This window comes from Centroberyx gerrardi, chromosome 21 (assembly GCF_048128805.1).
Source record: "Centroberyx gerrardi isolate f3 chromosome 21, fCenGer3.hap1.cur.20231027, whole genome shotgun sequence".
Taxonomy (NCBI): Eukaryota; Metazoa; Chordata; class Actinopteri; order Beryciformes; family Berycidae; genus Centroberyx; species Centroberyx gerrardi.
The window spans coordinates 8,862,703-8,890,558 of record NC_136017.1 but is presented as its reverse complement, the minus strand read 5'-3'; the positions used below and the strand labels follow the sequence as shown (position 1 = coordinate 8,890,558).

The 27,856-nt window shown below is 42.3% G+C and overlaps 1 protein-coding gene across 1 annotated transcript; it reads right to left on the bottom strand.

Moving 5' to 3' along the window:
* Positions 1-901: 901 nt before the first annotated feature.
* On the bottom strand, positions 902-8,621 carry LOC144537833 (filamin A-interacting protein 1-like). Its single transcript, XM_078291215.1, has 4 exons — positions 8,304-8,621; positions 6,620-6,793; positions 5,266-5,444; positions 902-923 (listed from the first exon to the last, which is right to left on the bottom strand). Exons 1-4 carry the CDS (start codon positions 8,619-8,621, stop codon positions 902-904), a joined length of 693 nt encoding a protein of 230 aa, XP_078147341.1.
* Between the last annotated feature and the right edge of the window lie 19,235 nt (positions 8,622-27,856).

Genomic DNA, 27,856 nt, shown 5'->3' with positions numbered 1-27,856 from the left:
TTAACAGCTACTGTGCTTTTTTATCTGCATTGCAAGTTTTATGGAAATAGCAGTGCTTTTCATTTACTGCGCCAGCAAATTGCCTCAGCGCGCTTTTATTTCATATTATCTGTAGGCCGTTTCCCATCGCAGTGCTTTGCTACTATGGCTGAGCAAGTTCACACAACTACTGAGCTTCTTTACTGCACTGCAAGGTTAAGCCTCAACATGGTCATTGTACAATGATCATGACTAATAATAAATAAATTACACCTACAATACGGAAGATTTTTATGTAAAAATACACCCGTGGGGCTGCAATAGAGGAGAGCGTCCCATCTACACTAAGTGAAACCCTGTAGAGTCGCTCTATGTGCCCAAATGAAATTCTGGTGTGAGGTATGGAAACTTCTTCACCCACAGGGAGTGACAAATAGAAACTTAAAATACAAACTGTCTCCTAAACAGCAGCAAGCAACGCTCCGTCCAGAGAAAGTTGGACTCACCAATATTAGATCTTTTCCTCTCGTCCCTTTGGTATCTTTGTTATAAAGCATTACAAACTGGCCGAGCGAGCTGTGTGCAGTTTACTGACGTCACGTCACAGGATTTCTGGGTATTGAAGTTCACATTTTTCAGTTACAGTTACCTCTTTCTGCCATTTGGAGCTGTCAACCAAGTTGCTTAGTGCAGCTTTAAGCGGTACAAACCTAATCCTAAATAAGACAGTACGATGAATCGGAGGTTTGACTCTGGCCTCATGCTCCCATATGGTCTCTCTGGGTTCAATACATCACATGCCAGCATTAGTTGAACCCCACACACTAAAATCATTCAGCATGTTCCAAACGTAAGCGGGGATTAAAGTATCTTTCGGGTTTACGCTATGCATGAAACCAAAGGATATAGAAGGTCATAAAATTCACTCCCTGCCCTTCAGTTCCCTGCAAAAGAACAAAGGAGAGCAGGCGAGCAAAGTGCCTGCTCTTGCGTAGCTGTATGCAATATGTGTGTGTGTGTGTGTGTGTGTGTGTGTGTGTGTGTGTGTCTGTGCGCTGAAGTCATGTTTTAAGTAACATCTGTTGATGGTTAGAATGCCGCTCTTGCTCTCACACCCCTGCTGCTCCTGCGGTACCCGGCGCGCGATGAGGTCATCACTCATGGACGGCTGCTCAATCGACAATTAATCAGGAGGGGAACCGGCTTCATCCCCAACCCCCTACCCAGATTTACATGCTTTTTAGGGCTTCCAGGGAGAGGGTCACTCAACAGTCAGAGGCTTCCTGCCACGAAAAAAGGTCGAAATAAAAAAAGGCAGCAGGAGGCTCGGAGTTTATAAATGTGCAGCGTGTGTGTGTGTGTGTGTGTGAGAGAGAGAGAGAAAGAAAGGGAGGGAAAGCTGGTGTCCCTTCCCAAACCCTGCTGCACGTAACCCTTGGATGTAATCACAAGTTGCAGCTTTCCAGGGCCCAGAAAAAGGAAATGATTACATCCAGCTAAAATGCATCATACAACAATGGATTAACGAGCGTGAAATTAAAGCCTGGTGCGGCGCGGTGCCTCTCATACATGGCGAGCCACGGCGGAGCGCGCCGCTTTCATAACACGCAGAGTTTGTTTTAGCTCTCCTCAAACAAGTGATAAGTGGGTTTTCCTTTTAGAACGGGAGGCTTTTTGGTTTGCACTTTTTCTGTCCCTCTGTAATAATGTTTTGGAAAGAGTGCAGAGCAGAACAGAAGCCGCTGCACAAACGCTGAGCCTTTTGCTCGGGCGAAGGACTAGAATGTCGTTTACTCAAGCTCCTTGGGGATTGTCTGTTTCCTCCTGCTTGAGGCGGTCGTGATGACACGTCTATCTCTACATCTACTGAGGGTCAGCGGACTGTTGTATGACAGAAATACAGCTTTTGCATGTGTCTTTAAACCATATTTTATTGTATTTGTGGTGATGAGTACTGGATGTGGTACCAGTATAGAGTAAAGTGCACAGACCAACCTATCCACAATTTTATTTGCTGCAATTTGAATACATACACTAGTTTAAGGCTACAAATTATACAGCAAACCTCCCTTTTGTTTAGTTTTCACAAGCCTGCATAACAACTACACTCTCAGCTACGAATGCTGTTTGGCGCCTTATTTATGAACCGAAAAGCAGGACTCTTAACAGCACTGAAACCCCAAATGCACACTCACTCATATACGATCGCACACAGCAGTATAGTATAACTCATAATTATCCGGATGGCGGCATTGAAAAATATAATGTCTCTTGTGAGGATTGTCTGGATAAACAAACTCGGGGACGGAATGAGGTAAGAGGACACCTCCGAACACACACACACACACACACACACACACACTTACTCTACAGCTCTGCGTTGACACATCACACACACGCGCACACGCATCTCCTCTCCGACTGTAACAGAGCGCTCGGCTACATAAACAGGGCCGCGTCCAACCTTCGAAGACAGATGACAATGGCAGATGTTGAGCAACCCCCCTCAACCCACCCCCTCCCTCCCTCCCTGCAGCCCCCTTTTACACACTTCACTCCCTCCCATACACACAAGCCGAAATCTGGACTCCAACACCAAAAAAAAAAAAACACCCTCATCAACTATTTCCATGGTAATCTGGCATCTTGTTGAACACGCAGTGTGATTGATGCTTCTCAGAGCCATTAGGTTAGTTTTTTTTTTTTGGTTCTCCTCTCAGTCGTATAAATCTTTCGCCTTTTCTCACGCGGTAATTAGCTCGACCCTGGACAGAGGGATATTTTTCATGGCAGCCCGTCCTTCCTGACATGCTCGGTGACAAAGCGCAGACTTTCGTCACACCGTCCTCCGGTCCAACCAAAACACTCCCGATACCAGCGATGATGTGGTTGTCCCAACTAGGTCATGGGCTGATGTCCAGATGTGTTTCCCTTGTGAAATTAATTGCTGAGGGTGCATGTGTGTGTGCTGTATACGTGTGTATCTGTCTGCGTGTGTGTGCATGTTTGTGTGTGTGTGTGCATGCCTTTCTGTATGTCTGTGTGTACGTTATATGATATTGCTGAGGAAGCAGTAAACTGAGCGCTGCCCAGTAACGGCTCTCAACGTGACGTTTACAGAAAACATCAGTCAGCCATGTTTCCACCTTTCGGCCTCCAGCGGCCTCGGTCTTGGCTCGCTGTGTTAAGCAGCGCTTTCAAAATCATCCATCCCCAGCTCATCTCACATTACAGCAGTTTTATGGATCACATTTTGCAGAACTGAGGTGTTAAGATTTCTGTGACAAGCCTGCTATATAAAATAAGGACGGTCGTAATGGCTTATAAAGCAGTGTAAGGGGGGATATTAGCACACAAGTGGTATAATGACTGAGTGCCTCCTATCATCAAGCAGATAAAATTACAGCTGTGATGAGGCTGTTTCCAATTTGCTTCATGAAGAGACATACCAGGCTATTAGTCTGTTATAAGAGCTTCTAAATGATTCATGCACTGTTATGAATCATTATAATATTTTATAGCGCTTGTTGGTTCATTGTACAGGTCATTGTATGCATGCTTTAAAGCAAAAATCCACACTGCAACAATTCAAATCTATTATTCCTATGATCTTGGACAGTATTTGTGAGCATGAACACATCTTTCCTGAAACCAGAGAGCGAAGAATCTGATCTTCAACTGGCCCTTTGCTACCGAGCTGCTACATTGACAGTGAAATGCGGACCAGCTGTGGCGCACAGGATGATTTTCCAGGGATATGGGTTTTTTTTTTTTCTCTCTGGTTCACGAATATTCACAGCGCTACCATAAAGTAGCGCTGTAAATGTAAAGCTTATTTGTGTATTTAAGCACAAACCTAAATTGTCTGAGCCTCCCTGCTCCTCGCCGACACTGGATCGACTCCAGAAAAAGTCTCGGTTCTCTCCAGGTATGTGCAATAAAAGTTGAGGATAAAAGTAATTCAGCTGCCCCAGGTCATGGGAATAATATTATGGGAATTCTCTTTTAGGGTGGATTTTCCCTGTAAGCCTGAAGAACACTCTGACTTAATACTGACATTGCCTTATTAGGACATTTATGCTTTGGGAGCGCTGAGTCGGTTCGAATCCCTGCACTGTATGGGAAAATATGGGTGAAGGAACTGAACAAGTAACACCCTTCCCTCTCTCACCAGCTACCATCAAACTGCCTTTGAGCAAGGCACTTAACCCTCACAGTTGAAGTTATACTAGGCAGTTCCAGGGTTGAGGTCCATGTATATATGTGTGTGTAAACCTCCCTTACCCCAACAGATAATCCCCCAGGCTATAAATAAGAATGTGTTCTTCATCAACATGCCTTGTTAAATAATGGTTAAAAAACATCGGTCTGTCTCTATCCTCCATCACAAGGCCATGGGAAAAGACAGCCAGTCCACTCCTCCTCCTCCCAGGTCACCATGCTTCCCCTGTCTGTCTGCTGAAATGATTAAAGAGGCCCCGTAACTCTGAAGAACGTCCTGACATTGACTTATAAGGACGTTGCCAGGCTGTGTGATTATTAAAATTGACGGAGATTGCTGAATTAAGCCAGCAGTATCAGCTATAATTTTTGCTTCAGTTTGAAGCCGCACTTAGTGGCTGAACTCATGAGTGGACTTCCAAGTCTATGGTGTTGTTATTTGTATGTAAAGTGCGTTTTCTGTTCTGCTGAGCGGGTCTTAATGGCACATGCAGTGCAAGTCGTCCCTTTATTAAAGCTCATTGCTGGTTAATGTGACTGCTTTGTTCCTTTTCATTCACAACACTTCACACACCAGCACTTCTAGCACTTAAGTGTTGGATAAATGCGGCGTTTCCATTCCCACCCCATAATACAATCAGGGTTAGGAAGGTAACACTAGATTACTGATTACCAGTTAGAAAACTGCAGTCAGTCATGGAATTGCAGGATTATTCAGAAATGTAATCGGATTTCTCTCATTTGCTTTTGTATTATTTCACCTCAAAAATCCATATAATTTGAAGATAAGCCAACACTTTTTCCAACTTAAATAAAATACAAGCAATGTTAGGATCATATCAAAACAGGAGGACATAGACTTTCAAAAATAATAACAAATCAACAACATAATCCTCATTTTACAACATCATTTCAACCATTTACGGCTGCTGTTGTCCAGGGAAACCAAATACAATTTTTGAAACAGCATGTAGCCGCTTTAGGACTAAAGCTCTGATTGTGATTAGGTTCTTGGCAGGTGGGTGGAAGCTTCTCTCCTGTTCAGAAGTAGTAATTCCCACTAACCTCTCGCGCTCCTGCTCCAGCAGGTTGGTGAACTCGTCGCTCTTCTTCATGAACTCTCCGTGGTTCCTCTTCTCGTCCTCCAGCTTGTACAGCGCCTGTTTGTGGGACTGCTCCGCCATCAGCAGCTGCTCCAGCATCCGCCGGTGCGTCTCCCTCTGCTTCTCCACCAACTTGTCCAGCTGAGGGGGCACAGAGAAAACATCTGATGCTTTAATATGAGTGAGCAGTACAGTTTGTATTGCTGTGTATTAGTCAGGCACAGTTTTCAGACTGTAGTAGACCAGACGAGATTTCATGAGGCGAACAGTTTGCCTCCATTCATTGTCTATGAGAAGCAAATAACTGTGTGAGCAGATGAGCATGCTGGTTGCGGCACAAGAACCAATCACACTCGGGCAAAAAGCTGGGAATTGTTGGTCTTCCTGGTGTGTAATGTTGCCAGAGATCTCTAGTTGCTAACTTTAGCTCCAGTAGGCTAACTAAGCTGTTAGCTAGCTGGCCTAACTATCCCATCACATCCAAATAGCCTAGCTGTAGTCACTTAGCTAGCTAGCTCGCTAGAGTGAAACAAGTATCAAGATTAAGTTGTCCATATGTATGCTTATGGATTCTATTTGGATAAAATGAAATAAACAAAATTCTAAAATCAGAGGTGGGAAGAAACAAAGTAAAAATACTTAGTTACTGTATTTAAGTAAGATTTTCAAGTATTTGTACTTTACTCAAGTGTTTTTTTTTCACTTTCACTTCCGACTTTTTACTTTTGCTCACTTCATTTCAAAAGAAAAATCTATAGCCTACTTTCTACTCACTACATTTTCAAAACAGACTTGTTACTCTCGGGAAATAATCAACTGATTTATTTATTTTTTTTCGCCTCAGCTTCCATCCTGGAAGCAGCTGATCAAGTGCCAAATGTGATTGGCTGCTTGTACACCAAAGCGACAGCAACAAAGGACACCAAGAGAGAAGATAATTAACATTAGTGAATTCAGCTGTGGTAGAATTAACGTTAGTGATTTGAGGTGCAGACTGTTTCCCATCTGTGATTCAGAGGAATGCTCAACAGAGTTTAGTTCATTAGAAATGCCTTTTTTAGAGGACTACTTTTACTTTCATACTTTAAGTAAATTTAAGACTATGTACTTTTATACTTTAACTTGAGTGAAGGATTTGAAATGGTACTTCAACTTTTACCAGAGTATATTTTTAGATGAGTATTAGGTCTCCATAAACAATCTGAATGTCCCGTTAAACTGACTGGATTTCAGTATTGTTTTGTTTGGAGTAGATTGTGTTTCTTTTTTGGTTTCAATCATACTTTCTAAACGTTTTTGTCATTGAAAGTTATTACCTCTGCCATGGGCTTCTCGTAGATGTCCTCCTGGAAGACGTCCGCCTTGCCCTGGATGGCGTCCCTCTGCAGCGCCTGCAGGACCTTCTGTGGCGTGACGAAGCCGTACTTGGACTCCAGCAGGGCCAAATCGATCTTCTCTGCCTTCAGCACTGTTATCACCTCATCCCTGGCCTACAGTGGAGGAGGGGGGTGGAGCGGGATGGATTTAACTTTGTGATGGAGCATTAACACGTGACAGACATCCAAAAACATCCCAAAAAAAAGTATTGACACAGTAGATGCACATGCAGACACCATGGTGATCTAGTTACTCCACTGGAGAAGGGAAAAGAGAGGATCAAAGCATCACAGGAAAAGATTAAATTGGAGAGCAAGAGAGGAGACCAACACTAAATCAAATATCAATTAAATATTGATAGATGCATGGCTAATTAGCACTGTGATGGCCTTGTCTTTCTCTGCCATCCCTCTATCCCTCTAAGCAGGCTTGTGAACAGAAAGTTGTTGGTTTGAATCCCTGCACTGGCTCAAAAAATAAATCCTGATGGTGCTCTTGAGTAAGGCACCTAAACCCAAACCACTCCCACAGGATTTTTCAGTGGTTTTCCGCAGTATTTGATTCTGTGAAACTATGAATGCGGTCCATCTCTGTTTTCCTTTCTTTTCTCTCTGTCAACATTAATTGTGTTGTGTGAAAAACAAGCAGCCTAAACCACTTGAAAGTTTGAATATGACAGCAGCGTTATATTTTCAAGCTGTTGGTCTACATGCAATCCAACAAAGAAGAAAAGACATGCTGTTGTGCTCAGTTAGCTACACTATAGAAACAGGTTCTTAGAGTGCAACTTCCACTTCTTGGAAACATATTTTAGGTTTTATTAAGTCAAAATCAAATGTGATATGGTACAGATAACCAATAAAATGCTCTTTCTCTACTCTATTCAGCTTTGTTTCCCTGTACCAAGCTCTTCTAACTTTAACAATATTTTTTTTAGATGCAAACAGTGCCTTATTCCTATCATACACCAACACCATCAGGGGGTTTCCCCATTGGTTCAAGTGTTGGGATGGCAGGAAGTAGCCTCAGCTGTCAGCTGTCCATTAACAGATGCTTTTAGTCGTCTTAGTGCCCACTGGCCACTGAGCCACTGGGTCTGACTGTACTAGCTGGGGTAATGCCATGTCTGCAGGCCTGCCTGCTGCTGTCATGGCTAAATGTTCCCAGGGCTAAATCCAAGTTTATTCTGGTTGAATCATTTCCTGTTATTGTAACTGCAGTTAGTATGGTTTAGAATAGGCTACTAACTTGGAGAGAAGAGAAGAGAAGAGAAGAGAAGAGAAGAGAAGAGAAGAGAAGAGAAGAGAAGAGAAGGCTAGCTTACCTAAAGAGCTAGATGCTAGTAGCCTACAGCTATTTTGAACTTGTAGGCAGCAGGCTAACTAGCTCACCTAGATAAATTAGTCTAATTAAGGCTATATTGACAAGAGAGAAGAAGAGAAGCAGGCTAGCTAAACAGCATATCTAAAGAGCTGTAGGCTAATGTGGCTAATTTGAACTTGGAGGGTCAAGAAGGTCAAGAGAAGAATAGAAGAGAAGAATAAAGGTTGGACATAAAGGGTTAACTGCGCACCACATACAGACACAGCTCACCACACACACACACACACACTCGGCCCTGACCTGCAGCTCTCCCTCCAGCATGCTGAGAAGAAAGAGCAGGTCATCTCTGGAAAGGTCCCGGCCCTTCTCCTTCCGACCGGCCCTCGCCGCGCCGCCGGCGCTGCCGCTCCCGCTCCCACTGGAGCTGGCGCTGCTCCTGCCCGTCTTGTGGTTCCGCTGGACGGTGCCGGTGTCGTCCGGGGGCTCCCGGTGCCGGCTCCGGCCCCCCGCCCGGCCCGAGGGCTCCTCCCGTTCTGCGGTTCGCCTGCGTGTGTGCGCCCGCTGCTGCACCAGCTTGGCCTTGGCCGCATCCTCCAGACTGTTGCTCCGGGATCGCATGTTCCTCTACCTGTTGGTCAGATCAATGGAGAAAGGTTAAGGGTGTGTGTGTGTGTGTGCGCGCGCGCGTGCGTGCTTGTGTGTGTGTGTGTGTGTGTGTGTGTGTGTCTGTATGAGGGAATTTTTCTCTCAATCTGTCTTTGCAACCATTCAAGATAGCGCCATGAAGCAAAAAACAGAACACTTAATGGACTAAAATTGAATCCATGTCCTTGACTTAGAAGGGATTAAAGGAAAAATCCACTCTCAGATGCTCTTACACTGTCATGTATTATCAGTCTGTGATGTTCAATGTATTATTGGAGTTATTTTGTGGTGAAGTGATGTAATTTCCTTTTTTTGGTGTATCCACTTTCCCTCAACCTGCCTCCTCTACTTCCACTTCAGTTGGTGATTTCCTACATTTCCCACAATGCCTTTCAACAACCCCAGAGAGCTCTTTATGTAGGTGGAGAGATAGTTACAGCGATAGTAACAGCAAAAGACTGTTTTTTTCGATGGGATCTTGTGAGATGCAACCTGTTCTTGGCATCTCACTGTACAGCCAGGCTGCGTCCTACATCCAGTCCCACATCCAGTCCCACATCCAGTCCCACATCCAGTCCCACATTTGTCATCTGTACCAGCACAGCAGCATGTTGTCACCGCCTGCCGTGTTATTATTAGTCACTCAGCGGAATAGAGTCATCATCACCAGCCACAGTGCACAATTATGCTGCAAACTTCCTGACACTGCCAGAACTTTTTTTGGAAGCTAAACCTTAAAACCTTCAGTCCTGTCACACCGAATAAGCCGAGGCTGCCGGCCATCATTCACGGCCGACAAATTTGCCCGCAACGTGAATATTTTGTCTAGGAAAATTGTAACGAAAGACCAAAATCAGTCTGCCGGAGGATTTAGGCGCTGGCATCCATGGATGCTGCGGCCCTCTATGTACCTAATTTGTCTGTTTTACAGATGATGATAGGTGGCCTGATGTGTTTGGGACGGGACAGTGATTGGAAAAAGGGGCAACATCAGAGTGGATAACTGAGCGAGCTACAAAGAAAAGCATCATGGCTACCTACCAAGGTCTGGTTGGAGTATACAGTGTGTCTTTGTGGCATCTGGTGTATGAATGGGCCATTCACTGACTCACTGACTGTGATAAATCGGACTATGATAAATGAATGGATGCTGTAAGCTATAGACCATAGTCCTTTGCCTCGCAATTTATTACTTTTTCAGCATTATGCTCAGCTTGAATAAATATATCCAAAAGAGGAAGCAGAACTGAAACAAAAACATGCTGAGACCGATCTCTGACTGTTTGATCTGTGAGAGAATAACCAGCCTCAAGGCATGACATCATCCGCCTCGTATCAGGCTTGACTCACACTCTGAGGTTTCCAACTAACTGAGCACTGAAGTTGCTCTCCTGGCTAAAGATGGTATTTCACAGTTACGCTTTCAATTACTTTGTCTGTTTTGTAATTTGTATCCGGCAGGTCCAACAAAACAATCATGCAATTTGTAACGAGGTACTCCTGATGATGGATGATGACATTTTTCTACATCTGAGCTCAGTTTGCTAAAGTGCACACCATGTGATGTTTTGGGTTCAAATCTGGACCTTTGGAGCATGTCTTTCCTCACTCTTTCTACTATTATCTGTTCAGTAAAGCAGAAACGGCCAAAAAAAAGAACTGTAAAGGAACATTTTCAGAATTGGTGGTGTTCCAGGGGCGCCTGTGAGAAAAACTATGAAAATCTGGCCATTCCAATTTTCAGCAAGCTCTAAATTTGCATGAGACGGCCTAATTGGAGCTTAAAAACAGTCTGTTCAAAATCCTGCAGTGTGTATCCTGCCTGTGTGTGTGAGGCCCTCTGACAGTTTATGAGTAAGAAGGATGGCTGGGTGATTGCATTGTGCACACTCTAGGCAAGGCGCCACATGATTCAGAGCTGATGTAATTCCCTGCAGCCAAAGACTGATTCCACATCTACTAACTCACAGATCTGGGCTACAGGCGATAGACAGAACGGGTCAAAGTGTGTGTGTGTGTGTGTGTGTGTGTACGCATATAAACACGTTTAGGTGTGTGTAGGTGTATCCGTGCCCTTTGCCCCCGTACAATATGTGAGAGATACAGTACAGTATACTGTGTATGTGTGTGTGCATGTCTGTGTTTTTGTAACCCTACCCTTTCCGTCATCAGTACTGTATGTACTGATGAGTGAACTTTACCATTTTGCACAATCTGCTCTGATGAAACTCAGCTGTTAGTCACAATGGCACAACTGCAGCCCGTCGGGATTTACGAGCCCATGACGAAACACGACGACGTAAACAGCAAACAGAAAAGAAACACACGCAAACAAGCAGATGCTCACACACACACACACACACACACACACACATATAAAGGGTCGGAGGATACAGGTTTTTGAGCTGAGATTGTGCAACAGATTGAAGGGTTTTCGCCGGGTCGCAGACATGGAGCACGGCCCTTCTGGGATTCCTACATGTGCGAGTATCACATATCTGCAAAATCTCCAAGATGGATCAGAAATATGTCACGTCGTTCATAAATGGTTCAAGTGGAGGTGACTGAAAAATAGCTTAGGATTGGGTCTGACATATATCTCCAGAGTGTTGGGCCTGAATTTTACGTTAGCAAACTGTCCTGTTACATTAATGGTATTGGAAAGATAGAGCAAACTAGTCAGAAGTATTGGGATAGTGAATGAAAGCAGGTATCGCCAATAAGGACCCAAAAAAACAGCAGCTGACGGACTGTTCTGCTTCATATTCGTGGATTAATGTGAAATTCATTCATTGAACTGTAGAGGCCACCGCGAAAACAAACCTTTACTTTTTAGGCAAATACTGCAAAGCCATTCTTATAGGATTTGTCCATTGGATGAGATCAACTGCCGTACTGAGACTGAAGCTTGTAATGTGACGCTTGATTTGAAAATAACAGTGTACCACTATTATGGAGCTTTTAAATTCAAGTTCTCACAGATACATATCCAAATTATAATCCTCTCTACATGTGATGAAATAACGAGACAAAGAGAGCTAGAATAAATAGACTTTGGAAGGCAGCAGCGTCTGCTCACACGCCAAGTGAAAGCACAGAGAGTTAAAGACGGTGTTTGGAAATTTCCCTTGGCCCTGCCTTCGCCGGAGAAGACGAAAACACGGACTCTTAAAATGCTTGTGCACGCAGTGTGCGCACATAGTTTCTCCATGAGCGCACTGCATTTTGCGTGTCGTCAGCTTGGCGAAGGTGTGAAGAGGACACTGCCAGAACACCAGAAGTTCATTAGCTACCATATGAGGTATGAGACCTCGGATAACCCCTCGGAGCTTTATATCGGTACATTGTCAGTACATTAAACCAGAAACCTCCTATCAAAGTACACTGTTGAATGATAAACAACACTGGCATAGCATAAAATTCGTATTATCAATATTTTCTACATATCCACTCCCAGTGCATGCTGGGATAGGCTCCAGCCCCTCGTGACACTGAATAGGAATAATGTGGGTTAAGACAATGAATGAATGAATATTTTCTGAGGGGGGAAAAAAAAAATCTGTTTCTTTTGGAAACATAATCCAAACACATCAGTATCACTTAGGGAGTCAGTGTCAGCAGCCAATTAATATCATGTTTGTACCTGTGTTTATAACGCAATCACAATACATCATCATTGCCATCTGTTGAAGTGTTCAATACACAATAACAGCTTGAATGAATGGGTGTGTGACGTGTGTAAAACTGCCCAGAGATGACTTAACCGTGATTTGTCATTTTACTAATCCCATCCAGGCAATCTCATGCGTTTTTGACAGAGCAGCTTGAGCAAAACCCCAATCATTTTTCATTTTGCGAGTGGGGATCAGTGCCAAAAGGTGATGTTATGATTAACAGGTGTTTGCATCTTTTGCGAGGGACTTAGCTGCAAGTTTTGGCAATGAAGGCGACACCGTGCAAACAATCCTTCAAGCTCTAGCACGCTGATATGCGGAGGGAGAATTCATGAATAGTATTACTGGTTCAACAGTCCCAGTGACTTTTCAATAGCTTGAGAAGATTCCCAAAAGGAGGATCTGGGTTGTGTCGGTAAAGCAGCACGTGCATACACACACACACACACACACACACACACACACACAGCCAAAGCCACACTCACCCTTAGAAAATGGAACAAAATTCGTCAAAGCTTGACCTTTGCATTGACACCTGCTTATTCATTCATAACTCTCTCTGTCTCTCTCTCTCTCTCTCTCTCTCTCTCTCTCTCTCTCACACTCCCTCTCTCTCTCTCACTCTCTCTCTCTCTCTCTCTCTCTCACTCTGTCTCTCTCTTTCTCTCTCCCCCTCTGTCTCTCTGTCTCTCTCTCTCTCTCCCTCTCTCTCTCTCTCTCTCTCTCTCCCCCTCTCTCTCTCTCTCTCCCTCTCTCTCTCTCTCTCTCTCTCTCACGTTCTCCTTTTCCCTCTCCTCTCTTGAGGCCCTTCCATTACCTTGCACACTCATTAAGCAGTGAGGACACGTCCGAAGCCAAAAGTAAAGCTGTTACTGGAAACAGTTGGCAGTTTGGACTTGTCTAGCCAGGACCACCAAGGTTTCTCCAAGTAGCTACCAGGTCAAGAGGCTCATTCACTCAGAGAGCTTTTCTTCAATGAACACAGTTTCTATTTACTCACCAAGTCAGCCAGTCAGTCACTCACGCGTAAATCCACTTAAACTCGTTATCAAAATGGCCGTCCAGTAAGTTTATCACACATCTAAAAATGATGAAGCTTATTATTTTGCCCTGCGTTTTCTGTCTCTAACATTGGATTTTCATTATGATTCTTGGGACTCCCTATCCCCACACACACACACACACACACTCAATCGCTATCCAAGTTTAACAACTGTATCATAGAAAGCGCGCTGTATGAAACACTTTTACCGTTACAGTTGAGTTTCTCCAAACATGATTTTAGTTTTGCCGAGAGGTTAGCCAAACTGTATTCTCACCAGGACATCAGGGTCTTTTACAGAGGGTATTGGACTTTTTACTGATGACTTCACTTTTCATGTGAGCTGGAAGTAAAAAGGAGGGAGGGCCGTTAAAGTCAAGAGGTCGAAAGGTGAGGAAGCAGGTGTGCGGCAAAAACACGCCTCTCTGTCCTTTTCTGCCACACACACACACACACACACACACACCAACCTGTGTGGACAGTTGGCATGCAAGTACAGACACACACACACGCGAAACGTATGTATGCATGAACACACCCACAGCTGCACATGCACACACACATACGGAGCTACTGCTAAATTACAGTGTAAATTCTTGGGGCCTTACATCATGGTCCTGTCAATATGATTGAGAGGAGGAGAAACGCAGATCAAAAGAGAGCAGAGAAAGGGAAGAGAGGGGGGGGAGATGTGAAGAGCAGCAGTATACAGTATGCTTTAGAAAGAGACAGAGGAACTGCTGGTAGTCAGTTGTTGTTTAGTGCACACACAGTCCGAAGTTACTACACTCATATCTCCAGTTGGTGATTTTCATGTTTTGACTCTAATTGAAAGAATACACGCTCCTCTATGGGTTGAGAAAATTGGACTTATGAAACGTTTTCAAAACCCCTGCAAACCCAAAGCCAGTTTTTCTTAATTCCTCAAAAGTTGTCATATTGGAGATCTGTTTTCACCCAAAAGCGACAATATGGTAGTTTGTTGCTTTGTTGTTTTCAATAATTGGCTGGTTTTCCACCAGCATTACTAATTTCGGGTTAACATTTTTTTTTTATGTCTATCCAAACAAAGCCAAATAATGGTTTAGCATCCTCACTTATCAGTCGGTATACTGATGCTAGAAAAAATGATTAAATCATCTTTTTGTGGGATGCTGTCTCTTTTGAGTAACGCTTCACAGCCCGATCTGGAGAGCATTGCTTTCAGAGACTGTTTGTGAAGCTTGTTTGCTTTTCAAATCTATTCAATATACAAAATGTTGAATAATAGACTGGTTATTGGGTCTAAAGCTTAGAAAATAAATTTTGTCAAATAGGTCTTCCCAACAGCCCATAAAAGCAGCATGTGTCCCATGAAAAAATATTTTGATAATGTGGATCCAGGGGAAACAGATTTATCCTAGAGAGCAAGCTATGATAAAGCATGTTTAAAATTGTTTTCATCTCAGTGTGCATTCATTTAAATCAAGGCTTGCATTAGTATGAATCTCGTGTTATATAGTCTCATTCTGCTGATTCTCAGCTAGGTGAACACTGTAACATCATGCATCAGAACCAGAAGTTAGACAGTGTGTTCTGCGGGACACGAGCTGACGAGACCGCAGTGAAGTCCGATCCATGTAAAATGAGATCAGATGTCGCTCATTTTTCACACCGCAGTATTGTGCAGGAGGGATGAATGTGAGCACGGATGGACGTGTGGTCACATCCATTACTGCACTGTGTAATCGAATAGCACTTTTTGTGTTGTGATTTTACCAAGGCAATATTTCATTCTTCACTGGGGGTGGGGGAGTGGTTCCAGGCTCAATATGCATGTATTGGTATCTAGTGTACAGTCTGTCTATTGTATGTCTTGTACTGACCTCTTTAGGTCCTGTAACACATGTGCCTATGTACTTGTGTTACTACATTAAACACACATTCATAGTTATGTGTATGGATGTATGTGAAGCCATGTACTGTATGTATACACACACACACACACACACACACACACACACACACACATACTGTACACAGTGCTAGAGAGCAAAAGAAAGAGAAGAGAAAGGGAGAGATTGAATGTCATTAATGATTAAAGTAACAACCTACAGAATCAAAGAGGTCAGAATCCCTGAAAACCAAAATCACCACTTTTCTTTTTTGGCACAAAGCGAGTTTCAAAATTACTTGGCAGGTCAGACTTAAAACATCTTGAAATAAGCTTGATAAGGAAAGGAGGAAAGTTCACTTAGTGAGTTTGGTAGTTTTTGCAGTGGCTTGCATTTATCAATTACAGCTACGTAGGCACAAATTTATGAAGGTAGGACAATAATGTCTTTGCAGCTTTCAGAACACACTAGATAAACAATAAATATAATATTGTATACAGAATGAATACAGACTTACAGCTACATTCAGAAAGGCTTGCGTATATTACTACAGATTTAATAATACCATTTAATGGCAGTAAATGTCTGAGTTAGGAGGTCACAGAATCAGAACATCAGACACTTTTAGAGAAATACCTCAGTAAAATGTGTGGATAGTTTTTCCGTTGTAAATTCTAAATATAGCCGTAGCATTTCTACTCGTATTTCTCCACTTATAGTATTATTAAACTGTGTTAAATGCATCAATAGTGCTAATAGCACCCAAGGAATGACTGGGCGTCTTTCAGAGAGTAGCGTGCTGCGCTGGAGGGGTTTCCATCACCGGGCAAAAAAAACACAGTGAGATGTTTACAAACAGTGCTGGGGTTGCCGCGGCAACAGGTAGCGATCAGCACCGGGCCCTGGAGGGTGGATGAGGCGCCATAAACCCGTCCGAGATGTTTCCTGCTATGCGCTAGCTCTGCTGGACCGTAAAGCAACGAGAGAAGTCGTTTGGGAATTCCACTGCACTGAAGTAGCTCGGGACACGGGCCGTAACTCCTCCAAAATGGCTGAGGAGGAACGCTCCGGCGGAGAAACAGAGATGTTTCAGCACAGATGTAAGGCATGCAGTTGTTAAAAGCTTTAGGATGTATGACAATGACTCACTGCTACAGGGCTTATGGCTGTTAAAATGCCTGTCTGGTGAAGAAGAACACTGCTGCACATTTTTACATCAGGGCCTCTTCACACTCTCCCAACATGATGCAATCCGAGGAAATGTTTTTGGACTGGCTAAAAACTGCATTGGTGTTGGCTTCACGAATCTCCTGTTGCAAGCACATCTCTGAAAACGAGGATCAAATTTAACACATTTAACAGTGTATTTCCACTGTTCATTTCCAAATGATATGAAATAACCTCATCACCTTGGTAAGAACAGCCATGTAGGTGATATTCCTTCAGTTGGAAAGTATATGCTGTAATAATAAATCTCACTTTTTCCCTCCAAGGAAAATACCACAAATATAACAATTCATGCATGCAATTCATACTGTATATCTTAGGACAACTGAATTCAAATCTGAAATCTATTTGAATCTATTTTGAAACGTATTTGAAATTGTGGGTACACTCACATATGTTCTCAAAGAGTGTGAATTGTGTTTACTGCAGTGTTTACAAAAATTGCAAAAGTACGCAAACCTTTTACCACTTCAAAATGCATGTGCAACTCATATTGAGTTGGTTCTCCGAAACAACATGAGGGGAGAGAAAGAGAGAGGGAGAGAGAGAGAGGGAGAGATCTAGCAAGTGACTTGTGAGAGATTGTGAGAGAGAGACAATGAAACAGAGACAGAGAGAGAGAGAGAGAGAGAGAGAGAGAGAGAGAAATACCAGCACATATAGAAACAGTCAGTGGCTGGGGAAGAACGTCTCAGATGGACCTCAGATTATAAAGCATGGCAGAGAGAAAACACAGTCTGCCTTGACACAAAGCCAAGCTGTTCACAGCCAAAACAAACTAATGAATCTGTTTACAATCTCTGAGCTCATTCAAGTAGCGCGACGTGAGCTGTTGACTGTGCGCACAATGGAGGCGATCTGTCCTCCTCTGGGACAATAGGAAGGAAGACGGGGATGCATGCTTCGATGGAGGATCCTGCGCCAGGTTTACATATTAAGGAGTTTTCAGTCTGGGAGGGAAGCCAAGTCCCATGTTAGACGATGAAAGCTGGCCGAGCATACATGCACTTATAGGCTCACTTGCTGGAGAGACTGCGTAAATGCACACACACACACACACACACACACACACACACACACACACAGACACAGACACACACACAGTATGGTTGTTTGTCTGCTTATGTTGAGAAACTGTTGCCATGGGAATATTTATCTCATGATCTCATGGCTGGCTCCAAATGCTGAGCCAGTGTTTTACAGTGTGTATGTGTGTGCGTGCGGCCGTGTGTGTCTGTCTATGTGTGTGTGTGTGTGTGTGTGTGTGTGTGTGTGTGTAAGCATGCACGCGTACTATCTCTAATTCCCATTTATTGTGGATGTCTATATGTGAGGGATTTTTACAACTGCAGTTGCACTGAATTTGTCCGACTCTGTGCCAAGGTCTTCACATTTAATAAGGTCAAGATGGTGAAAAACAAAGCAGACAAGCTGACTTGAAAACAGTACAGAAGTTCAGCGACCTCTCAACCAGAACTGGGACAAAATTGCTTTTTAATGGGACCAGTCAAGTTGTTTTGATTCCAACATCAGGGCAACAGAACAGGATGACGCACACGAGCCGAACCGCACTCTAGCCTGCTGCTTCCACGCCGGTCTTTACGTTCACAAAACTCGACTATATACCTTCTAAACTTAGCCCCGCGGACTGCCATGTCAGTCTCAATACATGTTCCAAACATGCCCGACATATTTAATACCGACTATCGGCTTTCATCCCTTGGCAGGTGCACCATGCTCGGTGTCATCAGACTGTAACCTTGTCTCTGTGCAGCAGGTGATTATGGGAAGGAGAAGCCTGGTGGGGTTTGAGTGGCTGGAGGGAGGCAGTAATATCAGCCCTCTGTATGTCACACTGAACTAATAACAACCAAAAGCAAAGGGTCATCCGGTTCACTGGCTGGTGTATTTCAGTAGAGGGTGGCATGACTTGGCAGGGTCGGATAGGTTACTTTAAAAGCCGATCCCATTACAGGTACTAGTTGCCTCATCAGAACTGTAATCAGTAACAGTCCAAGGGATTACCGAGATGTATCGGGACGGGACGATACGCTTATCTCACGATGCAATTCGATACATGATATGGGGTTCATGATTCAGATACGACCACGATACGATGTCATAAATAAAAGTTTAATGACAACAAAGTCTGACTGTGCAGGATTATGTTTATTTCTGAGCCACAAATCTTTCTAGCAATGACACTGGCTTGCTAGAATGTAAACAATAATTCAAAAATGGCATTACAAAGCGCAAATAATATAATTGCGATGGAGAGCTTGTGAAATTGTGATGGGCAAGCTACACTACAACTACAGCAGAATAAAATGTAGCTAATATCACGATTCATTTTTCTGCCTCACAATATGTATTGTCACATTTTTGTATTGCGATATATTGAATTTCGATATGTCGTCCCATCCTTAGTAATGTATTCTGATTACTTTCAGTTACTTTCAGATTACTTTGCCATATTTGAGGTATAAAGGTACCGGCACAGATAAGAAAAAGTGAAAAGTTTTCAGGTTTGCATGCAAATTTTCTTCTGTGCCACATTTTATAAAGATGTATAATACCTGCCACTATGTAAATAGAGTTTCTTACTTTCACTTCACAACCATTCCCAGAAGTAATCCTCTAATCTTTCACAGGTATCTGTAATCAGAACATATTATATATATATCTTTTAGGTAATGTAATAGAATACAGTTACATTATTTTGTATAAGTTGTATCTCCTAAGCAGGTTACAAGAAAAACAGCAATTACCTTAACAGAGAAAAGTGAAGCGCTGCATGAAACACATTTGCATGACATTCAAAGCAGCATTGCACTGCTTTTATTCCCAGTGAAGGTCAATGGATAGAGCGCAGCAGTAACACTGCCCGGGCCGGGGGTTCAGTTCTCTGGGCCACCTTCGCTTTCATTGCCACAGATTATTACAAATTTGAACTCTTTGTGAAGCAGATTTGATCCTCTCATCGCTATCTATCTTTCTGAGTTCTCCCTGTTTAGGCGGACATGTTTAGTCCAGATCTGTGTCCCAAGTTTAAAAATCTGATCCTGTGTTCCTGTGTCCCCCCCTACCCCCCCACCCCCCAGCATGACACGGCAGCTCCAGACAGATCCGGTGCTAGAGAGGTGTGAATAGCTGAAATGGGCTGTCACCACAAGGGCCACCGGGACAGAAGACGAATCACCGCAACCCCAACGCTGTGACACCCCGATCCTCTCTGCTTCACCCTAAACATGTACTGTAGATAGAGAGGGAGCAGGTACTGTAACGCCAACAGATAACAGACAAATCACTGTGTCACACTGTACAGATAAAGACAATGTTCTACTGTATGATTCAACACAATCGCTGTGACTTATTCCACTGTCTGTATGTATGCTTTACTCCTTCACTCGTTCTGGTCGGAATAAATTCAAACACACAAACAGACTCGACAGATACTACTGCAACTATTTATAGGCCATAAATGTTTTATATGCTTCTTAAGACAGACATCATGGCCACAGTAGAGCACAGTAGATCATCTAGGTGCCATTCAGAGGGAATATGGAGGAGATGAATCTGACCTAGAGGTTGTTGTACCTTTGACAAAGTGTTTTTTTTTTGGTGTAGGCTTGTTTTTAATGGTGTCGTCTGCTTCACACCACAGGAAGTGCAAACCAACTACTATGAGCAGGGTTATTAAAGTTTGGGATTTTTTTGGTTTTCAGTGTGGGTTTGGTAGTTTAGTTTTATTTGTTTATTTATTTTACAATTGTTTAGTCTTGTTTTTATTTAGTTTCAGTTTTGTTTTAGTGTTTTTGGTCAGGATGGTATTTTTTAAAGGAGTTCAAAGCACTTCAAGAAGTTCAAAACAGGTATTTTGTATATTTGCAGTAGGTAGTATGCAATACCAACAAAAAAAAAAGTATTTACATAAAATTTTCAGTTAGTGTTCAGAATCAGTAAAAATTATCGACCCAAATTCATTTTTTTAACCTACACAAAAACACGAAGATTCAAACTAAAAACATGTGACATACTTTTAGTTTATTTGAGTGTTTTACAAGAACACAAGATAGTTTTAGTTTGTTTTAGTGATCTCATTTTTATTTTTATTTGAGTTTATGACAATGGTTTTCAACACCTACTTTTTCATAGTCGTTTTAGTTTAGGATAATAACCTATGAGCTGCCTTGGCTGGAACAAGGCTTGCTTGGTTGGTTATTTACACACTGTGACTCTGTCATGATGCCAGCCATGACTTCCTTAAGGGGACGTTGCACTCTCACATTTACACAGTGCCATCTCAGATTTCCGTCCACTGCCACAGCGGTTATTTCACATGCCTCCTGAGTGATGTTGTTCTGTAACAGTTACTGCTGTTGTTCTTAGCTACCAGGGGCTTTCACTGGGACCCAATATGTGACCAGCCAGCAGAGGGCAGCAATTTTTAACTTTTAGGAGCGGCCTTTTTCCCCATAGCTGTTGGAATGTGAATGGTCCAGCTCTGCTCAGTCTTTATCAGCATCATTCACACACATCCCTCCAATACACCTCAGCACTCTAAACTGAACACCAAGTGCCGAGAAACACATTTATTTTTGGCTGCTGCATTAAAAACAGTTTGAGGTGCTTTTGGTGAGTGCCTATATTTCTTTGTACAAAACAGCTTGGATTGCAGGTAGGCTACCTAGAATTGCAGGTATTGAGGGATCATTTGGACCAATAGTAAGGTTGTAATACAGTGACAGAAGACTGGTTGGCTTAAGTCTTTAACAGGTTGTGTTGTGGTTGGAGGGAGTATGGTACGGTGGCCTGGAAGTGCAAAACAAATCAACATTTCACAAAATCAATGACCAAACTAGAAAATAAATCAACAAATCACAACATAAACAAACATGGCTGCCTAACACTTAGTTAATGTCCAATCAGCGATGAGAAAGCTTTTATGGAATATTAAACTTTTTTCTGATTTGTTCATTTGTTTCGTGACATGCGGTTGTGTTTTGTGATGTGTTGACGTATTTTGTGATTTAGTAATTTGTTCTTTAGTTTGTTGATTTGTTTTGTGAAATGTTATGTTTTCAGGTTTGGTAATTTGTTTCTGATTTGTTCATTCATTTTGGGAAATGTAGTTGTATTTTGCACTTTCCTGCAGAAACTTTGCATCTCTAAAAAGCCAACTTCTCATGGAACAAAGTAAGATAGCAGATTAGTTTGAGTTGCTAGTTAGTGATCTTGAGTTTTTAACAGGTCAGCTTGGTTTCAAAGACTTGAGAGAGTGCAGTCTGTAGTGTTTGGTCGGAATGAAAGCATGCAGACTCTTGGCCCTCCATGGCTCATAACCGGAGCCCACCGCTCTAAAGCAACATGGGCTGAAGCTATTGTCCAGCAGCCCACTGACTGAGGGCTGACAGCAGAAGATTAGAGGGTCAGAGGGCTCATCAGCCGGCCAGCAGGCTGTCACTTTGTCCGCGGTGTGTGCCTCTATGCCACATGATCCCAGAAGTTATGTGAATGGTCATCGCTCTCTCTCACCACTCAGTATCTAAATGGTCATATCTATGTCTCTTTACCACCAGTTTGACTCTCACTGTGACTCTGTGAGCTTTAACCTCCTGCCCTCCGCTGGACCGACTTCAAGGAAAGGGGACGAGCCGCTCAGACAAGTAACGACATAAGTAATGACACTGACAGTGAGAGAGAGCCTACTGGCGATGGTCTGTTCTCCGATGATAACCTTTTATCTTTTCACTGTAAAAGGTAAAACCAAAGAGTAGAAATGACAGGTAGAGAGAAAGAGCAGTCGGATGAAAGAACAGGGGAGACATTGGAGGAAAAGAAAAAAACGGAGAGATGGAGAAAAACAGCGATGTAAAGAAATAAAAAGGCAGCTAACCCCTCAAAAAAAAAAAACTTATCGATGGGCATCAGTGCATTCCCAGTCTGTCCATCCATCTGTACAGTGACAGAGGATTGACAGTAGAGGATTAAAGGGTCACAGCATCTGTCAGCTGGTCCACATGCTGTCACTTTGTCCTCAGTGTGTGTGAGTGTCTCTGACTATACCATTGACTGTGTTGGGAAGGTAACTTTCCAAGTGTAATCGAGCGGCATAATCATTGCCATAAAACCTGTGATTAGTAGCATCATCCTCTGGATAACATAAAGTCATTAATATAATCTGATTACTGGCAGTTACTTTGGGGGGTTTTGTATGTCCAAATTCAATAGATTGGCGTCTGTAATTGGCAGTGAGGTAACTATTTGAAAAATTTGAACTTCAATACTCAGAGATCATGTAAGATCTAATTTTGGTGAGTCCAGCCCTTCTCTGGACAAAGCGCTGCTCTCTGCTGTTTAGGAGACAGTTTGTATTTCACTCTTACATTTCGATTTGTCACTTCCAGTGTGCTGAGAAGATTTCACACCAGAATAAATAGGTAAAAGGGTAAATAGGATGGATCTACACTCTTCTCTGTTGCAGCTCCACTTCATGATTTAGGCTGATAAAACAAGTGTAGCCTATTTTTACATAAAATAATCTTGTTTAGCAAACTTTATTATTTCAAAATGTGCAACTTTTGTGACAGTCACATATCAATTTTCCTTTGAAGAAGCTTCTGAGCAATCTAACAAGTAATCATACATTGCTTTGTTTCTATATTTGTTTCAAAAGCATTTATGATCTGATCATTGTGGATGTTTTATTTGTATTAGTTGCTTATCTTTTGTAATCAGATTATTGTAATCCCTAACCATGAGAATACATGAACCTAGAACCTAATCTGACTCTTTCACCCCTCAGTCTCAAGTCTAACTGTCTTTCCTTGACTCTGTTCTGCCTGTCACTCTCATCATGGTGACTCCTTCTAGGAGTTGGACAGAGTGTCAAACCAGTTTTAAGCCAAAAACGAATCTGATAGCATTTCTGTGTTTCTTTTATTTGTGTGTAGTGTAGGCTACTACCACAATGTATGAACAGATCAGTCTACAGATTCCATTTGGGACTAACTGTGCACCTAGCAGCAACACAATGGTTTTATTGTAATTTGTTGTCAAAAAATGTCCATTCCTACTCCAGGAATGCTGTCTAGAAAGGACATGCATGGAGGACAAGGCATAAATTAAATGAATACTTTCCTGCCAAAATGCTATATATCCATGTTCGAAACATTTTGCTACCTCAAATTCATCTGTCAGTATGTCAAAATATAGATAATTTCAACCTCTTGAGATGATTCCTAAATTTAACGTAACACATACATCTATAAAGTATTGTAATGATATTCATGATTGTTCCTAATGCAGTAGAACTGGTGTCAATAATTGACCAGAATAAATTGGCTTTATGCCTTAAGTGTAGTATTTCCAAAATATCAATGAGAAAGCAACAATATTTGGTTAAAACATCACCATGAAGGTGATCACATTCAAAGAAGAAATCCCTCCAATGTTTTTTAGAAGGCCAGTGAGTGTTGTGGGCTGTGGAGTTGCCCTTATTAAGTCTCTGTGCACCGGCTGGCTGGCTGATTCGCCCCCCTCTTCACATTCCTCCGCTGTGTTTATGTGCCTGAGCTTGAGTTCGAATGATCACCCTGTAATCCACGCCGTCCAGCGGCCCACAAACCCACGGCTAAAATTAGGGGGTAGGGGGTCATCCAATCCCCCGCACTGTAGAGGAGGGGAGAGGGGAGGGGGGGGCTGAGAGATCGCCTACTGCTGCTGGACTGAGGCCAGCTGAGCACCACTCTACTGTACTCTACTGTCTTCTCCAAAGGTTTCATTTATCAAGTGTCTCAGAGAAGAAGAACTGCTGATTGAGGGTTCACTTCTGTGATCTGTTGGAACCATACACAGGCAAGGAATGTGTTTTAAAAAGTGTTTAAAGCTGCATTAGGAAAGATTTTTTTGTAAAAATATAATCTTAAATCACAAAGTAGGGCTGCAACCATCCCCTGTAATTGGGATGCCTTCGATTTGCCCAAATGAAATTCTGGTTTTAGCTGTGGTCACTGGCAGGAAATCTTCTCAGAGCGAAATACAGAAGTGCCTCCTAAACAGCTAGATCCAGACGAAGCTTGACTCACCAACAATGCCTGAACCTCTTCCTCCACCCCCACCAGCCTGTCTGAAGAGTGCACATTACATAATTTCTGGGTAATGAAGTCCTTCAAAACTTTCCTCCCCCCCCCCCCCCAAAAGAAAACATACCTCTCGCTGCCACTTGGGGCCGCCAAAGTGCAGCTTTAAAAAAAATCAGTTAAATCATTGATGGTCGGTGTAACTCTAGATCAGTGTACCTGCTGTATGTTCCAGGTGTCAATCATTACAGTGAGGTCGATAGTCTGTTCACATTGTTAGTCTCTCTCCACAAGTCTTAAACCCACAAGTCCTGCGCCTGTCAGCATGATAGACAGCTGTATTGCCAATTGCAGCAATTCAAAAGCGCAGTCTTGAATTTGATGGACAGTATTTCTATCACAGCAGTGAGTGTGAGTGTGTGTGAGTTGTGTGTGTGTCTGTGTATGCTTACCTAAAAGTGTGTGACTTGTGTATGTGCATGCTTGTGCCTGGATGCTCACAAATGAACCTTTGTGTGTGTTTCATTTATATCTGTGCTAGCTGAGGATGGAATATTATTTGAATAGACGCAACAAAAATATCTCCCGTCAAACTGAGACATGGATGGTTTGGCCTGTAAATTGAGAAGTGTCTGCACAGAATACCACTTCATCCATACAGTGCCTTGAATACTAAGTACGCAGTAGCTTGGGGATGTGCATATTTTTTTCTGTGCTCTGAAAATACACATTCACTTTCTTGCAATATTACAGCTTGGGTTGCACAGGAGTTGAAAAACTGACTCCCTTGTATTTTCAACTTGAAGTTAAACATTTAAAGGTGCATTACGTAAGATTTGAACTGACCCATAGGACAAAATGACCATAATATATGTGTGGGCATTCATAGAGTTGTTGACCAATACCAATGACTCAACGATTACACGACTGGCTGCTGAGATTTCTGGCTTTCAAAACTCACTTTCTGGCCTGGAATAAAAGCTCCCCGCCCATCTCCACACCTACTCACTTTTTCAACTGGTAATCAATAGAGGAGCGAGCGACACTTCGTTTTCAAGCCAGCAAACCATCTGACAAAGCAGTGTTTATTATTGTAGTATTCTGCATTATCTCTTCACTAGATGTTTCTGTTGGATCTCTGCTCTAATTAGGAGTACAGTTTACTCGTCTCTATTGTGAAAATGTGACTTTATTAGGCCTATTTATGTCCATTACAGGCTACCGTAAGCTGTGCCAAAGACCTGTCGATGTTGATTCCTTGGTCGCTAAAAGGTCGATAAAAGTCATAGATCACTTAATGTCCTTTTACACTTATTTGCTTTCTTCTTCAAAGGCACAACTGTATTTAACTTCAATGTAAAACGTTTTTAAAAAATATGCATCAAATCTAAACCTATAATCTGTTTCAAAACATTTATAAATTCCCCTCCTGGAAATGGGCTAATTAAATGTAGCCTTTGCTTTTTTTTTTCTTCCACCTTTCCATCTCCTCAGCCTGCCTGCGGCCCTGTTGCCCGGCAACCTGTTCAATAAGCTGTCCGATGAATCACGCCCAGGGCTGTTTACAAGTAAAATGCACCAGTCTGGTTGAAGCTGTAATTAGAGCATTGACTTGTTGTCAGCATGTCAGCGAACGTCCGTACTCTCAATCCATTAGGTATGTCTGATTTACACACTAACTACTGATTTCTTCTTAAAAAGCAGTCACAAATATAAGTAATTACAGAGGTTTGTACAGCCAGGAGGATCTTGTTGGTTTAACCTTGATACATTTTATTGAATGAATGAATCTTTATTTATATAGCACAAGTCATACATCAAATGCAACTCTAAGTGCTGAACATAAAAAGTGAGAATAAGAGTAAGTTAAAAAAAAACATGAGTTTAAATAGAAATGGAAAATAAATAAATAAAATATAATATAATAAAACTAATAATACAATTAATTAATAAGATTCCATAATAAGATTCCATCTATTACAGGAGATTAAGTTGACATTTAATCATTTACACACAGCAGCATATGAAGGCATGACACTTAAGGAAAGGATTAATTGTAAGAGTAAAGCCCCATAGGAGAGAGAATAAAGCAAAGTTCTAGATGCTTCAGTAAATTACTGTACTACTATTTGAGATCTCTTATACATCTTTATTGGTACAGTGTTTCCTCTATATTCATTCATCAGCAGTGGGCCACCAAAAAAAGAAAACTACCTACATGGATGATAATTAAAATATATATACATATATATATATATATATATATATATTAGAATTTAGCAAAATGTCACATAAAAACAGTTTTAAGCACTGGAAAATGGAGCAAAACAGGGAGTCAAAACCAAAATTACGCCCAACTACAAAACTACTATAGGGGAAACTACTATAGGGGAATTCAACATGTGAAAACAGTAATCAGTAAGATTAAATGGAGAGTAATGCAACTGTCTGTACTGTTCTGCGGCTGTGTCTTCCAAGCAGCCATCCAAGGCTTCTCAGCTAGCAGAATCATGTTTTCTTTTCAAAGATCTCCCCAAATTTGTGCACTGTAATTTTACAGGCAGTGCTGTAATTCTGTGGTTTGGTAGCTATGACCCGGTGCACTGTCTCAGAGAGAGTTATGAGTCATCGGTGCACATCAGACGTCAGACGAAAACCTCATACCTCCAAAAAGTCAACTTCTCAAAAATGAAGAATGAAGAAAAGTATTATTTTCACATCAGCGGACATGTATTTTTGATTGATTTTTTGCAATTGCACACTACACTTTGAATTGGTTTTGTGGCCCACAGGATCATGTAACTCACTGTGTACATAAAGCACCATGCAAACCTTCAATTCAAGTGGAAAGATGAACTAAAAGAGTAGTTATAAGGTTGTTGGGCAATAAAAGCGATATGCTTTTAGGGTGAGCTACACAAAAGCCACAGTTTGTCCCTAACAACTTGGACATCAAACTGTAAAAGCACTGTAATTCTACGGTATTGTGGCTTTGGCCCCCTGCACTGCATATGAGTCATCTTGGCAGATGGGTGTAATGTACCCTCCTTCACCCCACCGACGATGGGCCCCATTCCATACTGACACTGCAGCACTCCGCCCCAACTGGGAGCTGCCAAGCACAGATCCCACACTGTACCAAGGAGCACAACACAGGGAAGAGACACTGATATAAAAAGAAGCTGTATGCAGGGAGTACAAATCACGCCCATTGAAGACATTTCCCAAATCTGTCCATTGTTGTCCACGCTAAAGTGAGTAAATTAAACGCCACAGTGCGCATTCGTTGCACCCACCCACATTTTCCTCT